We start from the raw sequence: 19,145 nt of genomic DNA on the forward strand, positions 1-19,145 counted from the left end.
AAAAAAAGATTGCCTTCACTCTTTGCTCCTGAAGCAACCCTGTCCTCCCACAAAACCGTTCTTTAGACTGTTACTTTTGTCTAATATGCAAACAAGCCAGCAGTGGGACTGGCCTGTTGTTGTGATGTACAGCACCGAGTGGTTTGACTGCTTTTATTAACTGTGACAACACTCATTATTCCAAATGATTTAGGAGCCGCTATTTTTCTTCTATCTCTTCTGACAATGATCAGGTGGCCTTTTCCTCATAGACTGGCAGATAACCTGAGAGGTTGCAGAGGTAGCTCGATGTGCAGCACATTTTTGATGAGTTTCTTTCTGAAGTCAAGGCAAGGGAGGGACAGACAAACTTTCTCCAACAACTGGCAATTCCCCTTTGTCACATTTAGCAACACTTTCTTGTGTTGCAGTTATGGAATAAACAAGATAACAAGACAAAGCATGCACAGAAAATATCAATTTGTGCATAATTAGAGGGTTTGGCAGAGCGTGAGAGCTGTAGGATTCATGTGATGCAAGGTTTATATTCCCATTATTATCCAAACCAGTGTTACTGGGTCCGCATCAATGGAAAAGCATCTCAGGGTTCACCCTCGGAGATAACACAATCTTGAGCATGTGGCTTACTGTATGGTGCTGAAACAGCAAAGAACATGCAGTGCTTGAATAATGTGTGCACAACTACTAAACATTGGTGTGCAGGGAGCTCTTTTAATTAGTGCTCTTGAAGTTATCCAGTGACCCACATCTAATAATGAAGGCAACATGAATGTTCTATTTACATATCTTTAGTCAGTAATGTGTGACTGTTGGGAGAGCCCGGTGGTTGAGTATGTGGTGCCAGTGGAAAGGGAGGGCATGTGAAGCAGAATTGTCTGGGGCTGCCTCTCAAATGAAATGTGGAATTCTATATTAGTGACCTGCAGGTCTGTAAAACTGGGTTAAGTATGTGAATACTACATGCAGCTTCTTAATTTGCCTTGGTCACGTAATGCAATGCACTCCAAGAATCCACTTCCAAGAGCTTTTTCCAGTACTCACTTCTTAGATTGACTCGTACATTTTGGTAGATTTTACTCATGAAAACTTTGAAAAGCCAATTCCACAGAAAGTAATTTAAATATTTATATTGTTTATGTCAATGCTGTCTGGCTAGAGGTCACCCTCACTGCCTGTGCTGCTGCCTTGCTTTTATGGCATGTTGCTGTCACCACCTGGTCAGCAGAATGGAATAGTATTAAACCACTTGGGTAACAAACTCAACAGGTCACCTTTAAGTTCAATCAATAGCCTGTTTTTCACGGCAGGACCGATAAAGGGCAGCCCGAACAATTGTCCGTATTACAACCGCAAGAACTACTCCCACAGAACATCTTTCGGGGTCTTTTAAGGGGAAAGAAATAAAAATAGCTACTCTGGGATGGATACTTCTGATTAGACCTGAAACACTGTTATGCAGGTCTGAACTGGAGTTCGGCCCACTGATGACTATTAGTTGTTTTGGCACACTAAGAGTCAATGTGGTGGTCAAAGCTGGTGGATCCTACATCACAATGTAACCAAGTCTGTAAATATTGATTAGTTCCTGGAAACCTTTGTGGTACTTTTCTGAGTTCCTGTAGTTGAAAGGGATTGATTAGGGATCAACCATATTTTACAAAAACACCTTATTACCAACTTATTTCATTCATTTTAGTCATGATAGGTTGCATTTTGTATGGTTAAATGGACATGCAAGGCAATTTTCTATTAGTAGTCCAACTGACTACAGGCTATATATAATTGATTACTTCCCCAGGGCAAAAAAAGAAGAAAAAAAATATTTAAATAACACACAGACACACTACAAATATAAATCTTTAAACAATTTGATTCATTTACTCAAGATGCTTCACCACATTCCCACATGAAATATGATGAATATTTTATTCCTCATATATTAAGGTGCTGTATTTTCATTGCTATGTAACTCAATAGACAAGATGGAAAGCGAATATAATAAGCACAGAGGTGACTTTGACTCTGGCACAGCTGTCCTTGTTTGTGTCTGCCTGATCAAGAGTCACCTTCTCATAGCCATAGCTTCCGAGCCTCTCCAAATCAGCACAACATTTAGGGTGATGAGCTGCTGGACTTGAAGCTTTAATATGATTTCAGCAACTGTCATCCATCTCTGTGGTGGAATTGGCATAAAGGAGTCAGAAGAAATTGGTGGGTGGGGCTTCTTTCTGCTTCCAGTTTTCTGAAGTCTGATATTCCCTAACCTTCCACCTTCACAGGACCTTGCTTCAGTTAAGAAGGGTTAATAAAAGCGTTTTTCACATCCTGCTCTCTTTTCAGAGGGCATGTCAAATTCTTCTTTTCCAACAATTCTTTGTCTGTGAAAGAACTGGGTCACTGACTAGCAGTCTCTTCCAGGGCCTTGTTGCTAAGGCCTGACTCCTTTGAGTCCAGGCTTTAGGGAGACAGGGGCTAGTGCACACAAACTGAAGCCAGCTTCAGACAGGAGAAGTTGCACTTGCATGACTACAGCCCCCTCTAAACAGCACATCATGCTCAGATTACTGAATACATTTGAGAGGGGAGGTGGGGGATGAAGGCAGCAAGTACTGTACACACAGCACGTCTCTGCATGTGGGTGGAAATAGGTGTATACCAGTGCTTCTTTCTGTGTTTTGTGGGTATCCCTCTGCATGTAACTGTGTGTTTTGTGTGTGTGAAAGGGCTGCTGTTGGCTTTAGTGGCTGCAAATACATCCAGCATTTGAGCTCCACTGTTTGTTAAACATTATTTGCCTCTGCTGTAAAGGCAACAAAGGGATCCTACCCCACTGCAAATGAATGAGCCCGGGTCCCTAGTTATCACTGGTTATTGTTCCAATCAGGCTAGCTTTGAAAGGGGAGGCACACTCTCCTTTGGACAGCTCATTAAGATAACACACAAACGTGGCTTCCCATCATCCTGGGTTTATTAAAGTGGGGCTCATTTCAGCTCCTTTGTCTCATGCAGGAACCTCTGCCTTTGTCAGCGCAATTGGAGCCAGATGGCAAAACAAAGCTGCCTGTCTGGATTGCTTAGAGACTGATCTCAGAAGACAGAGCCATTAGCTTGACTTCACCAGCTCACCACCCACAGCATCCACCTGGATCAACCAGGTGCATGGACGATGACGAGGAGTAAGAACAAGGGTGGCTGCAAGTTGCTGTCTTGCCACTGGAGTGCAGGCATTACTACAGTCTCCCAGCTCTTTCCTCCGTCGCCCAGCCCCTTTAGCTAAAGCTGAGCTATTAAGTCTTACTAGTTGTGGGATGGCTGACCCTGCTCCTGGCTGCACAGATCTCTCTGAAACATTCATGAGGGAGGCAGTAGAGAATAAAAGCCATTGTCCCCCTTCACTCACAGGCTCTCCTTCACCTCTCAGCTTATTAAAATCACATGGTATTAACTTTGGCGTTCACAGAAAGGCTAAATAATTCAATCAGAATTAAAAAAAGAGTCCAATGAAAAACTCTAATGACATTAACGCTTGAGGGAGAACTACTCAGGACTGTGAGGGGTAGTCACTGAGGCTAGGCAGGCAGAAGAAACTTGCTCTGCTTGCTAATGGCAAAATTAATTCTGAGCTCATAAGGTCATATTCATACTAAGCAAAATATCAAATCACTCCCATCATGGAAAAAGAAGCATACATAGCAGTATTTTGTCTTGGTTCACTAGCACTCTTAAAAAGCAAACTATAACACTGAGCTAACCTATAACTCCTATTCAGTGTAAAGCTACAGAAAACTCTGAATTTGTAAATGAATCGACATTAAAGGAAGCGTTCTATTTTGCATGCTTATTCACTTTCTTACTCAGAGTTACATTAAAGGAGAGACCAGTCTAATGTCTTTATAAGGCAGTTGCATGTTAGCTTAGCTCATCAAAAAGAGTGGAAACGTGGAAACAGCTAACGAGGTTCTGTGCAAAGTTAACAAAATATTCATACAAGCTCACTAATTAGCACTTAACTGATATATATAATTTGTTTCATCTGTACAAAAACTGAAATATTTGCAGTTTTATGGGCAAACTATTTCTTGCCCAGATGTAGCAACTTCCTCAACTTCTGCTGTGGCAATGATGTTGCCAGGCAACCAGTACAGACTCTTGCCTCAGCTTTGCATTTAATGCTTAATAGCAAATGCTAAATGAAGATGGTGAAGATCCAAAACACAGATATGCACACATACAATATATACCTCCTCTGCTTGTGAGATGCGTTACTGCCCACCACCATATTCCATAAGGAATATAGTCAGGCCATGTGCTGATTTTGGTTGAAGTAATGAAAGAAATGCCAAAACCAAGCAACAGGGAAATACATTTTCTAGTTGCTAAGTTATCTTGTAACATTGTACTGTTCCAAAACTGTTGAATTTGTCATATCACAGTAAGAAAGCTAGCATAAAGGAATAACTGAACACTGCACTTAACTATTGGGCGAAGAATAACACTACATTTATACTTCCCTGGTGCTTTTATTTAAGACTTTTCTCTATTAAGCCATAAACTACACGGCATGATGAAAGCCAATACACAATGTTGCAAAGAACAAAAAGAATATATTTAGAAAATAATTATGTAGGATGAGTGTTGCGAGTACTGTTGTTATCTACAAATGATAAAGTATTTTGTCCTCATAGATATATATGCATTACCAGAAATGGTTTCCCCATATCAATATGATGGCTGTGTTGCTGCATAGCTGTAATAAACAGGCGAGACCAGAGACCAGTGAGGTATCTATGTGTATCTATCTATGACAGCAAACATCAGCATGTTAGCATTCTAATGGCGAGCAATGCTGACATGCAGATGTTATCATTCCCCTCAAAGCAAATAGCCGAGTTCTTTCCTCTTAAAGATTATACCTTTGACACACACAGAGCTGCTAGTGTGTCTGTAGACTCTTGTTCATATTTTGGACATGACATTTGTTGGGTGATTTGCACTAGGTAGATTTGATACAATAACAGCTTGTAGAGGGCCTGAAGTGGTGCAAAGACTGTCACAGAAGGTCTACTTATTTAGCTAGACTAACCATCGTAAAATTCAAAGCAACTTATTCCAAGTGACAACAATGTGCCTAACAAATTTCAGCCAGGACTCAATTGCAATATCCATTTGGCTCGATAAACTGGATCATTTGAGTGCAGAACACGGCAGCACTGTTGTTGGCATTTTGTGAAACTTGGAACTTGTGGAACTTGTTACCATTAAATTTACAGACAAGATAGATTTTACTGTTATAGCCGAAGCTTTGGGGGAACGTATAATGTAACACAGCTTGTTGGCACCACTAAATTAGTGTGTCCGTCTCCCTCTCTCTGCCACAAATACACAGACACACAGTGGAAGAGTTATGCCGCTGGGTCGCTGTGTTGAATGGATTTGGAGCCTGGAGCTGGTCTCATTTCTCACGTGTACTCATGCTTCATCAGCGTTCACTCACACTTCGGTAAACAAACTCAACATTCAGTTATTTGTTGTGTTGGGTCCCTATCATACAGACACCTACACGTCTCGTTAAAGAGGCTAGACTGAACTGTGGGTGATTTTTGCATTATTAGATATTTTTGAAACTTGAAATGTTTGCACAGTAAATAAATAAACCTACATGGCAGGATAACATACACCTCTGGATCAAATTTCCAAGGTTTCCAAGATTTTGCATCTGTAAAGAAGTGATTAGACTGTTTATAGGTTCAGTTGCCTGCCTGCTTAAAACAGCTCTTTTTTTTTTTCAAATTGTTCTGCTTGGTACTGACAGCATTTACAGTCTTGCATGATTACAGTATTCAGAACACTGAGTGCAAAAGATCAAACACATTTAAACATTTTCATATCAGTTTTTAGGCAAAGCATGTCAAACTGGAACTACTGAATTTTCAGCTGCAACTGACCACATGAAAGGCTAACTTGACCAGGTGTGGACTGGCTGACCTGTCTTTGACTCCTCTTCTTCCAGCTCCTTGGCCTCTTCAGCTGTGGGAAGACAGAGGAGCCATTATCAGTGAGAGCCACAGTACAAAAGCAGGCGTACAATGTAGTCACTTCATCACAAGCCTATGGTGAGCTGATCCTTCACAGCTCAAAGGACAAGCTGTGATGAGAGAGCTATATGACGACGAAACTCCTCACAATGGTACCCCCACCACATCATACACACACATACACACAGAGTCATATCCACCCCTTAACCTCCTATCCAAGCCCCTTCACAAAGACAGTAATCACATTAGGCTTTAGCTGCGGGCTCTCTGAAAACCTACTGTCAACAGAGTTAGGGAGGCCGCCCAGTGATGGCTGTCACACTTACATACACACACAGCATGCATGTGCATGTGGGCACACACATAGGGGCTAAAAATAGCCTCGGATAGAGTATCCAAGTGGTGGATATGGCTTCTGTGACACCATTCACATCGCAATCAGGCTCAAAATCCACCATTTAGTGGACCTCGGGCCTGATTGCGATCCACTATTTAGTGTCTGACACATGAGATAAACTGATAACTGAACAAAATTAAATGTCAAGGCAACACGATTCATATGTTTATATTCCTGCACGTTTGCCTGATTTTCCTTGACTCTGACAGCAGAGACTATAATCCTCAAGGGAAATTAAGCAAAAATCCTTATTATTACAGCAGCAGAACGTGCTGAGTTTCCAGACTCACACAGCCTATATATGCATATAAATCTATTAACACCACATTGCTTGGTTCCATTGTGTTAAGATGTATTTAGATATCAGATTTTATAAAAACAAGTCTTAATGCATTATGCCCTTTATATGATTGCATATTATTACAACATATTATTAGACAAAGGTATGACGTTGGCTGCTTGGCATCAGTGTTTGATGCCAAGAGCGTATTTTGTTTGCAACTTGTTTGCAACTGAATGTCGAGAACACAGATAACCTGGTAATAATGTGTATACCTTTGAGAGAAATATCCACAAAAGCACCGTGAAAAAGGCAATATGTACCACTACTTCACATCCTCAGAACTGCAGTGTAAAATTAACACGAATGTGTGAGCCCACTTACATTCACCGCCTCATTCAACATCTCCAAATCGGCCAACAGTCCTACTACTGTGGCAAGAATGGGAATACCTTGGGGGACAAGGCTTTGATAGGAGAGTGAGGCTCATTTAAAGGTACCTTAAAGTCAGGGTGAAGATGAGGGCATCCACAGAGAAGGGAGTGAGAACTGCCTCCTTTGTACATTGAGTGATACAATTTTATGCCCCTATACGCTACATTCAAAATGTGTGGGGGTAAAAAAGAGCGTGGCTACGGCTTAAGTGCAAAAGATGGACAAAACACATAAAAGGCGAGAGTCAGGGGGACAGAAAAAGCGACTCACTGAAGGCAGGAAAATGCTACTGTTCCACATCATCCTGCCTTCTCCATCTGTGTTTTCTTACACAGAAATGCTGCTGAATGTCTTCAAACACTGCTGTGACATCACAAGTGATTCAAATGCAAGGAAAAAAAGAGATGGCCCCAGTTAGGAAACCTATATACTATAAATACACTTATTAGTGTCCTAATTAATTCATTTTTGCACCCTAGAAACAGCAGAGCTTTCTTCTTAGTAAAACCTTCGTGCATATTAAGACATAAGGCTTAATGACAACTGCATTTTGTGCTGCGTAGGCTTTAATTTGTTTGCTCTCCTTTTGAATATTTACTCCTTGTGACAAAAATGGGAAAAAAAATGCCATTATTTTGATCAGAGGTTTAACAAATGTCTTTCTGCATGGACTTGGATTAAAATTAATCCATGTGTCTATTATTTCAAGTGAGTCACAGGCACAGAAGGCGGATCAGTGTTAGCATTTGGCCTGCGGTGAACTTGTTTTACCCGAGAGTTACCCCATATGAAACATGTGCACCACTGTGGCAAAACCCCAAAGGGGAAACACTGCCTCCCTTATGACTTTAATCTTTTACACAGGGGAGATCAGTTCCATGTCAATTACATATGATCCCAGAACTAGGTTTGATTAAATCACATGCTCATCTGAATGTGAAATGGGCTTTGGAGAAAAGAATGAGTGGCCCCGGATAGGTCAGTGAAAGCATATATTAGATACGTTTGCCTAGTCATTATGTAAAGAAGGCCAAAGAGAGGGATGAATGAAGAAATACAATACTGAAGAGAACAGAGCCATGCTGGTGTTGAGATACAACCCTGCCTCTGGAATTGTGCTTTCACTCCTAACTGCAATACCACAAGCTGCTCTGCTCTGTTACGGTACACATTCTGGTGCTTCACATACATTATGACAGGGAGGAAATATGACTTACTCACTTCTCCACTTTTACTGACCCTTCCACCCTCGCTACCCAGACACAGTGAAGAGAGAGTCAACTTCAATCTGGCTAAACCCGGGAACACCATTAAAAGATAAGACAACCACAATTAGGTTGCACATCCCTGCTTCCTGCCCTCCCCACAGCTCTGGATATGTGCATAGCACTCCTATTTTAAGCCCCTCCACATCTGTATTCATACAGTATCACTCTATCGGGAGTATAAGAGTCTGCATGATATGTGAATAAGTCAGTGTTCCCACTCTTGAGGTTCGTGCTTGGAAAACACCAAAGGCTCCAGAAGCGTTGCTGGCAGGGGACAAAATAAGACTTAACATTTCAATAATGTGGACAGTGGATGGCCACATAATCAATCCTGCCTTCAGTGTTAGGACTGCAGGCGAGACAAGCAGCTCCTCATCCAGCCCGATGAAGAAAAGGGCCACACAACCCTAGGAGCCCTTTGCCCGTGGGAGGAACTGCATTATATTTCTCTCTTTCCATTTCATTTGATTTCATATGTTCCATGGAGCTATTTACTCTTTCCTCTGAGTCTGTGTCACTTTCATATTTATTTTTAAACCTCTGGGCCCTGGTGCAGACACTGGCTGACCTTTATTTAAATGTCTCCTCCACTCTGAGCGGATCTCATTACAGCAGAGCTGGTGGCTTTGCACTATCTATCTCATTTCAAAACTTTTTCTCTTTGCACTTGCGGCGATCCTCAGCTATTCCGCAACGCTAATTACTGGACCCGAGTAATGATGTTCCTCTCTGCTGAAGATATGTGTCCCACCATTCGAGATCCTGCCTATACGCATTAAGCAGAACTCCCTCTGGATTCTCAAAGTTCCTTGAGCAGTTAACATCTCATCACTGCTTTCTGCTCTATCTCTCTCGCTCTCAGGGTACCTCCCACATGATCGAGGCATCACATCGCAGTTATGCATATCATCTACTGGGCCACAAAGCAATGAGTTTAAGGAATCATCCTGCATTTTAATGAAAACCCTGAGAAGGGTTGGAAGGGCCTGAGAGCTTCATAGGTTAACATCCATTATTCAGAAAGCCCTTGAACCGTGTACGCAGTAGTCCAAGGAAAAAACACGATATCATTTCATTACTTTATTTTTTTGTGCATATAGCTCAAGAGCAGCTACTGCTGAGATTCACATTCCATATTGCTCCTAATGAAGGAAAGACAATCCAAAACATGCTTGTATCTACCCTCGAGGACTAAACAGAGAATTTCAAGAGAGTCATCACCAATGGATTGTGAGAACATACAGTACAGTGGTAATGTATGTGCAGAGCCACCTCTCTTGCTTTCCTCCTCTTCCATTCCCCGTACCTTCTCTCCTGGCCTCCTCACAGCTCTCCTTGATCTTCCTGCGGCAGACAGCAGCCAGGGCAATGAGCAGCACCAGCAGACACACAGCCAGGCCAACAGTTACCCACAGAGCCACCGGGGGGAACGCAATGTTCTGACCTGAAGCAGAAAGGACAGAGGGAGAGAGAGAGGGAGAAAGAACCTCATTATTCACTCTTGCAGAGCTAAAATGAGAGCACAACTGTCACCGCTGTATCCATCACCATTATTCCGCCGTTTGACAATTTTGCTGTTAGAGTTCCTTGTCATAAAAATTCAGAATTATCTGGACTGCAGAACTACTAAAGCACAACATGATGATACTGATGATGACTGTTGCCATCATCGTCAGCATTGTCACATTTGTTCCATATTAGCTTTGACTTTCAGAAACAGTGGGACTGTCAGAGAGAACAGAAACGTGTGTGGACCTTCCCTTGATGTGAACAGAGCGAGTTTCTTTACTAGTGTCCAATTAAGACCCTTGGGCCTTTCAATTGAGTCCAGATGGCAGATAGCTTACCAGTCGCACAAGACTGTGTTGTCGTTTCACTCAGACAGCATTGGCACAGCTTTAAGAGGATGTTGGCACTAACTGTCCCTCCCCCTGCCTTCTGCTACACATTGCTCAGATGTGAGCATTTTTGATGCTTTTGCTTTAATATTCTATAACTTCCTCATATCCCCAACATCATTATTACTCTGGCACTAAAGGAGTAATTTGACATTTTGTGATCTATAAGAAGGAAGAAGGCTAGTTACTTCCAAAAAGGCTGACTTATTTCATTAAATATAGTTCAGTTTTTGTTATTTGTAGTAAAAAAATCTAAATGTACGTATTAACATACATTAAAAATGGATTACTAATGGTCCAGTCCCTTCCTCCATGTATCAAAATTAAGCATTTTGAAGATTTTTTTCTGTATGAAATGATCCCTTCTGGTGCTAAATGGCTCAGATGTAACTCTACAGTGTTGCCTCATTTAGAATATGCAAATCCATTAAGTTCCTGTCTCTCTCTCACCCACACCTCCACCATGTGCTGCAGCTCAAGCACACCAGCTCACCTACAACTTTGCTATACACAGTAAAAATACCATATCCTAATCACTGAGAAGTTGTAATATTAACCATAATAATTCAACCATAAATGTTCAGACCAGACAATGGTTCTGAAGAAAAAAATAATAATATGGAAAGCCTCAACCCTGCAAGCTGACAGTTTTGCTATAAATGAAACTGGCTATCTGAATCAGTGGTTTTGAAATTGTCTGTGGTACACTGACTGCTTTGTTCCTGCACATAATATGTCTTCCTGCACATAACATATGTATAAACAAAAGTAAGGTAAGCTAAAACTGATTTTAATTGGAAGCGGTCTTTAAGATAACTCTCAGACAGCACTACACTAAAATCACTTTGCAGATAATTAGCCATCAGAGTTAGTGACAGTATCCTGGTAAACTGCAAACTGATGAGAAATAAAAAACTGGTCAGCAGGACCAAAAAAGATATCAGACACCGCCAAATTTCCCTTGGGCATTCAAACTGAACAGAGGCAGAAGAAAAGAAAACAGCAGAGCCACTAAATAGCTGTGAGCCTGGCTGTAGCACAAACAGGCCTCCTTCAGAGTGTGGCCGCTCTGGGCAATTAAAAAGAAAAAAAAAAGACAGAAAAATGACTGGCATTGGAAAGACGTAATGATGAAGCATCTGTAAGGACTTGGCATCAGCTATGAAGACAGGCAGACAGGCTATAACACAACCCAGCCAAGATGGAAAGCAACTAGATGCATCTTCAATTCTCAGATGGAAATCCAGTTCTGTTGCAATGAATCAAATTTACCTGAATATGTATATATATATATATATATATATATATATATATATATATATATATATATATATATATATATATATATATATATATATATATATATATATACATGTATATATATGTGTGTGTGTATATATACACACACACACATATATACACATACATATCATCTGACTTGTCACTTATCACTATTTCCTTTTGTGCACACATTTATCACTTATCTTTTACTGACATGCCATTATCAAGTTAAAATTTGAATTTGGACAATTCTTAGGTCTATTAACAAATACCTGCAAAACCACTCACACATTAAACCTGTTTAATGTCTGGATTTTCACTATGAACACATTTGCAAGCTGACATTATCATTTACCCCAAAGCACGCCTGTGCCTATGCACAGCCACACTGGTGACTTCATTATAGTAAATGGCAACGACTTAATGAAATAAATAGTGTATTTTTAACACAATTCGTGTTGGGCCAGTTTATAATACATATTCCCATTCATGTAATTCTGGAAATGCAATTTTAAGGCCACCATAATCTGTATAGCTGTATATACTTTATACACAAACCACTATCAAGACTCTGGTACTGCTACGGCGAAACAGGATAAACAACCAAATGTCACAGAGAAAGGATAAAATCTGGAAAGTCAATCTTGTCATTTTGATGAAGCTGCGTAAGCCTCCCCAGGCTAGTCATGACTGATGATGCTGTGGCTCGCTGTCCACCGAGCCCTTCACTCTGCTATATTTAAAGAATGACCATCTGAAAGCCACTTTGTACCAACAGCAAACCCACAAAACACATATGAAAGAGGAATAATCATACACAAGCTGTTCACGTCTCATGAAGTCAGAAAAGAAACAAATGTGTGGTGCTTTTTGTGATGAGTAAAGAAGGCGCAGGGCTCTTTGTTTCCATGGTCTTTCTCATTCTCTTTTTATTCTCACACCTTCCCACCACGCTCTCCCTCCCTCAAGGCAGACTGATAAAGACAAATGCCATAGTCGGCTATCATTGCAACGCTGGGCCCTGAAGGGCTGCAGGATCATATTTTTCTTTTTCTCTTGTTTGATGATGTGATTTTGTTTTCTTCAGAAATAGATTTGTCTCTAATGGCTCTGTTTACCTATCATCTCTTTCCCCTTTTCCCTATTCCCTCTGTGCAAGGGTAAGGATGGAGTGCTTTGGGCTGCACTGTCACATTACCTAGAGTCTGTGGACTTGAGAGCTGCACCACACAGGGCAAACTTTGCTTTATACACTTGGCATTTCTAGATGCTGTCAAAGTGTAGCACTCATCAGCATACATATTTAAAAAGTTGTACATTAGAAGAAACAATTAATATAAATTTAAAACCAACTTGGAAGTGTAAAGTGCGCCTGCATTAAGCTACTTTGATATGATAGAGACAGACAGCCATAATAACAGACGTAAATGAGATGAACTCATCAGGGTTCCTTTCTGTTTTTATGTCCTTCCACCTTCACTGATGCCAGCACAAACTGTCAGTTTACCAGTAAACATACATTTGATTGTATGCACAGGGCCGGGGTACATAAAGCAATGTTATGCACAAGCTTTCTTTTTTGTCATATTATTAGGCTTATGAAAGCCTGCAGTCATGACGAAATCCTCCATATTTCATGATATTAAATTGCACATAGCATGTATGAGTTGTTTTTATTGTAAATTATGTGTTTGATGTGTGTCAGTAATGTGTCAGACATCTTTTAATGAATCAGTCATTGCTAGTTTGTTTTGACATTACCAAACTTCAATCATTATTTCAACATGTATATCAATAACATTAGGTCATATAAAATGTCAAAATAATTACTTTCTGCAGGCATCAAATATGAAAGCAGGTATATGGAAGCAGACCACCAGCTTCTGCAATCTCTGATTATGAATTTTGCAAAAGACTTTGCTTCTCGTGCAATGTGATCAAGAACCAATAGCTGCTGCCATTCTTGCTTTTCATTTATAAGGTGTCAGTGTCATGTGCAATCCACAGTTGTTTCAACATGTAGATGTCACATCTGTCTCATACATCACTGATAAAATGCAGTAGGTGGACATAATTGTAAGGACACAATATAAAGCAAATCCCATTTAAATTCCTGTTTACAATGCTCCAGTTTTATAGAAACTGTGAGTGTGAGGCACTTCAACAACACTACAGCAGTTTTAGAGGCTATAAAATGTGCTGTTCTATTACTTTCTATTAAACTGTACATATGATGTGATGTGCTGTTGTGTCTATCCCTTGTGGCATTTTGTTGAGCGCTATTAAATCTGCACTATCAAATCTGTTAAAATATAATATGGAGTGAAAAGGTATCCCAGGTTGCTACAAATGTACCTTCAATCAATGCTTGCAACGGTTTTTATATGGAATATCAGCCACACCTGGAATGTATCCTCAAATATTACTTCTTTTAGGAGGTGGTGCTTCACCGTAGGTGTTTTGTGTACCATAGCAGGCCACAGAAGAACGCTAAGGTAAAAATAGATATTTAATGGGGGCAGGCTGAAGAATGATAAAACACCACCTCCATATGGTGCCTCTAACACAGGGCGCATCTCCAGTGAGAAATGATTCTCCCTTAGTCTCTGGAAGACACTATAGGGGACTCGCAAGGGGCCAGCTTAGGTATTGTTTTGGCTTCAGTGAATGTGAGAGCCAAGATTTGCAGGCATTTTTACAAGCCTGAGTGTTTTCTCTCCAGCACCTTTGGTGGAATAAAGTGCTCCTAAGACTCCCTTGCCTGTCATCTTGGTTCTGCAACGTGAAGACAGTGGAGATCAAAGCTGCTTTCTCTCCAACTGTCACCCCAGTTTTACCTGCCTAGAAGAAACCTAGCCTCTTAAGCTGTGACCAAAGGAGAATAATGTCCCTTGACAGAAGGATGGCTTCAGGCTAAAAAGAGCCTCAAGGCTCATTGCAGACAAGCTGGAGGGATGAGGAAGAGGAGAGGAAGAGTCAATTAGGTTTTTCTTTCATTGTCAGAATGAACAACCTGGCCTGATCCTGCCTGGTTGAGAAAATAGAGGAAGAGAGAATGGGGACCTGTGTGTTGATCACAGAAGAACAAGCTGGACTAGGGGCTAGCTCAGGGGTTGAGCAGCAGCAGCAGAGCCCGGCCCTGCTGGAGGGCCTATATAGCCCTGGAGACCACAGAGGCACAGCCAAGCCCGGGAATGGAAACAGGCTTATATATCTCTCTAACAATGAATCACATGGTTGAGATAAAGACATTCATTCAAACAATACAGTAAGACAGGGAAGAAACAGTAAAGTGAGTGAGATATAAAACTCAGTGAGACAAAACAGGAGCTCCCACTTAAATCACATTCACCCAACAGTGGCGAGGTGATTGATGCATACTACCTCAGCGAGTGCAAACAGAGTCGCCGATGTTGGTGATTTAAACTTCTTTATGCAGTTTCTCTGTAACACGGCCTGATCTCCCAGGAAAGAGATTGGCAGTAACAATAATAACAGCGCTAATGGAAAGAAGATGGCCTCCGTGTCAGAGGACACGGATTAGCTAGAATGAAAAACATGAGCATGAATATTAGGATTACATTGAACGAATGACTTTGAATTTGTCTCAGCTTCAGTTTCAATTATGAGCCTTTATTATCAACCTCGAAGGTGTCCATCAAAACCGTGGAACCCTCACCATTCAGCCACAGCATGAAAAGCTTAAGACCACACAGGCACACCAGCTGTTCTTGCAATATTTCTAGGAACACCTCTCCTCGCTGAGAGGACGAGGAGCGGACTTTTAGAGGGAAAACTTGGCAAACTGAGATGGATGGCGACAGGTTTTTGTCCTGTCAGCATCTTAGCTCTGAGCCTTCTCTCCTTTTTGCATTTCAATAAATAACTTTTCAGCGAGATGCTACCTCACTGTCTTATTGGCATGCAGAGAGGCAATGCGCTCGTCTCTAGGACGACCTACCGCCCATTTACTTACACAATTTGTCTGACATTATTGCCCTTCCCCTGACGCCATGGGCTTGCGGCAAACACGAGTGTATGATGTGCAGACGTGCACATTAAAACAGAGTAATGGCTCTGCATTTATAGGAATAAAGTTTCTAACAGCCCTCTTTTTTCTCAGCAGGAGAACTATAAAAGCCATCTGGTGGTGGTGGAGGAAGCGGTGGAGGGAGCGCAGGAGAGTAAGGTGGATGAGTTAGTGAGTCAATGAAGGTTGAAGGAATGAGGGTAAGCAGGTGAGTGACCAAGTGACCCAAGCAGGTGAAAAAACAAGTGGATGAGTGAGTTTTTAGTTCACAAGCAAGCAGGTACTGAGCTGGTGACTGCGTGAATGCTGGACAGGGTTTGAATCACAATGAGGTTCTGTGGTGTTAGTCTGCTCTCAATTCGTAAGCTATCTCAGACTTGTCAGTGAGTTTCTCCTTTCTCCAGTGGAAGGTTGGCTCACAGTCCAGAGGTAGGCTGCCTATAGTGCAGCGCCATGGATTTAGAATGATGAGTCGGTTTGGTGAGGTTACCTCCCCTGTAAAGTGAGTCAGACTTTAATCTGATTGATCCACAGCTGAATATTTCCTGCCGGTCAACGGTCACACAGCACTGAGAGAGGTTACAATGAGATGTGGAAGCTGAGTCACAGTTGGTAGGTCAATGTGTGATAGGTATTTGGATGACTGTGGTTGATGTGTACAAAACAAGACAATGCGACTGTATAACATTGGAGTGACAGAGTGAAAAATATATTAATACTGTAGATGAGGAGCTTCTGGCTGTAAATCAAACATTTACTCAATTTATCAACAAATTAACTGGCCAATGTTAGCTTGTTGCTGATTTGAAAAAGTTGAAATTGCCATACATGTCAGTCAATATGTACCAATAAACTGCAGTATAGAAATGCCAAAGATATGTCTGACAGTATCTACATTACATTATATCCACCCGAGAGCACTGACAATTACTTTTTATCTGGTAAATATCCATTTCATATATCATCAGTCACAAAAGACAAATTTAATTAATCTTGATTGAAAAGGTTTATGTTGGCATTCATATTTTAAAAATGTAGAATAGTTTTTTCACTGAAATATTAATACCAGGTTCAAAAATACATTAAAATACATCAAAACATAATAGTAAAAGTACATAAGAATGAGTTCAACAGAAGTTAAAAAGTAAAAGTCTTGGTTTGGTCCCACTGACTGTATAACACTATTGGATTATTAATACTGAAGAATCAGTGAGTAAGCAGCAGGTTACGGTTGTAGCTGCTGCAAGTGGAGCTAGTTTGAACCACTTTATACACAATTTCATAAACAGGAACAGTAGATAAATCTGAGGAGTTGTGTGATGATTAATGGGAAAGGCTAGAAGAAAAACAAAGCTCTGATCCACAAGTCTGTTTTCAGTTTTTCGACTTTTTCACTTATCTTGGATCTGGGGTGAGATATTAGATCCTTTCAAGCTTTAGTGGAATTGAACCATGTGAGAACTTTAGAGGGAAAAGTTAGGATATGGTAGAGAAGTTAGCAACTCTGAAATCTGAAATGTGACCTCAACTACACACTGCTTTAAGACATTTAATCTTACAATGTTTCATCTTGATGTAACCTTTAAATATGTGTTGTAGTTTGAAAGTGGTAGTATTATTATCCATTACATTACCCATTGTCAAAAATAGGCATCTTAAAAGCCAACAAATAAATACAAAGTACAATATTTCCCTCTGAAATGTAGAGTGGAAGTGAAAAGGCACAATATTTAAGTAAGTTACACGTACCTCAAAACTGTACTAAAAGTAAACACAGTACTTGAGAAAATGTTTTTAGTTACTTTTTCACTGCTGCTTAGTTAAGAAAGGAAACAAATGAACTGAGAAGAAGCAAACAGTGCTGCACGAAAGTTCAGAAAGGTTTGCATGAATGTTTGAAGACACAGGAAACTGACTTAGCATAAGCATCCATTCTATAATAAGATTTTGGTAACACTGTTACCTTTGTACCAAAACCACTTGCAAGCCTATACAGGTTAAGTATAAATATTTAGTGGTGGATTTATGAAGAGATAAATTGCTTTTAGTCCAAAATGTGCATATGTAGCTACTGTTTATTAATTTCAACTAATGTTTTTACTGCTTGACATGCATTATTTATATTTCTGTGCTTTTCCAATACCATGAAATAATATGTTATGGCATCTAAACATAGAGGGATGTGACATTCAGCTGTCCCAATACTGAATTTGGACTACTGACAAAGATAACAAAGTTTCCAAAAAGTATCATATAAAGACACGGGTAAAAAAAAGTACTCAATAACTGTGAGAAGATTTTTGCGTATTAGCACAGTACATACAACCAAACCTACAATGACAGTTACTGATGTATCTAGCAGGAAGGCAAGGGGAAACTAAGTCACAGGTACTTTCAAAGGAATGATTTCAAGCCTTACTCAGATATGCCGGGGGCAAGGTTAGAGTGAATTTTCTCATCTTTACAGCTGAAGGTAATCCCATACCCAGTAGACTGGCTAATTAACTGAATATACAGCTCAGAGCCAACTGCATGGCTGTCGTGTTAGCAAGGCAGAGGCTACAACACAGGCAGAGGGGTGTGAGAATGTGTAATAGCTCTGTGCTGGAATATATAAACAATGGCCTGGGGTAGAGGTGGGCAGTACAACCAGAATAAACTTCACACCGGTGGAGACACATGCCCTGATGCGAATTTGGCTACACTATTTGTTCTGGTACTGAATGGATTTTTAAATGTCACGTCGAAGTGCACCATAAGCATCAGCATGTTAACCAATGAGCATACGCTGCCGTTTTACACTGAAACAAGCACACATTTGCATGTTAAGAAAGGGGCGGGTGAAGAAATAGAGTCAGACAGCTCAATAGAGAGGAGCAAACCACGAGGAAACATGTCAGCAAGTGTGAGGAATGTCTGAGGGTGCACTCCAGCTCTGACACAAGCACCAGTGTAAAAAGAAGCACGATGTGGACACTGTTTCTGAGGTCCCTGTCCTAATGATAAGACAAGTCAGCCATAGAAGGATGTGATGGAAACCCCCCCCCCCAGTATTCATGGTACATGAAACATACTCGTCAGCTTTTTTCCCAAAATGAAATCCTACATTTGTACTTCTGCCGTGGTAAGAAAGTGATGGAAATGGCACATGCACACAACCATATATTGTCAGCTGTACAGTGCAATAAGCTCTTAATTATCACCAGGAATGAAACTCGCTTCCACAACCGCTGAACGCTATAATAGTTAACTGCTCATAGTTTTAACTCCAGGTAATAAACTGATACTATCAGAGTGTGCCAGCAGAGTCTGTCCTGCTTTTCAAACACATTTTTTTAAACTATGAGGAAAAATATACCATTTACAAACCATATTTAAAATATACTGCAACCTAAGTTTATAGGTCATATTGCCTGGCCTTAGCCTAAGAGAGGAATGAAAGTAAGCGCCTACAATGTCTCTCACAAATGTCTGGCCCACCTCATCTAACACCAGCCAGGCTAACTCTCTCTCAACATCTC

The 19,145-nt window shown here is 40.7% G+C and overlaps 1 protein-coding gene across 3 annotated transcripts in view; it reads right to left on the minus strand.

The window, feature by feature from the left end:
- cd276 (CD276 molecule) overlaps positions 1 to 19,145 on the minus strand; it is a 71,183-nt gene that overhangs the window by 13,726 nt on the left and 38,312 nt on the right. For 2 of the 3 annotated variants that reach the window (XM_055013077.1, XM_023274903.3), the window contains 2 exons: positions 9,722 to 9,859; positions 5,986 to 6,027 (listed from right to left, as the gene is read on the minus strand). In XM_055013077.1, coding sequence (XP_054869052.1) covers positions 5,986 to 6,027; positions 9,722 to 9,859 — 180 coding nt within the window. Of the gene's footprint in view, positions 1 to 5,985; positions 6,028 to 9,687; positions 9,860 to 19,145 lie in introns of all 3 variants that reach the window. The other variant, XR_008602582.1, reaches the window with a different exon arrangement.

This window comes from Amphiprion ocellaris, chromosome 1 (assembly GCF_022539595.1).
Source record: "Amphiprion ocellaris isolate individual 3 ecotype Okinawa chromosome 1, ASM2253959v1, whole genome shotgun sequence".
In the NCBI taxonomy this organism is placed as follows: Eukaryota; Metazoa; Chordata; class Actinopteri; family Pomacentridae; genus Amphiprion; species Amphiprion ocellaris.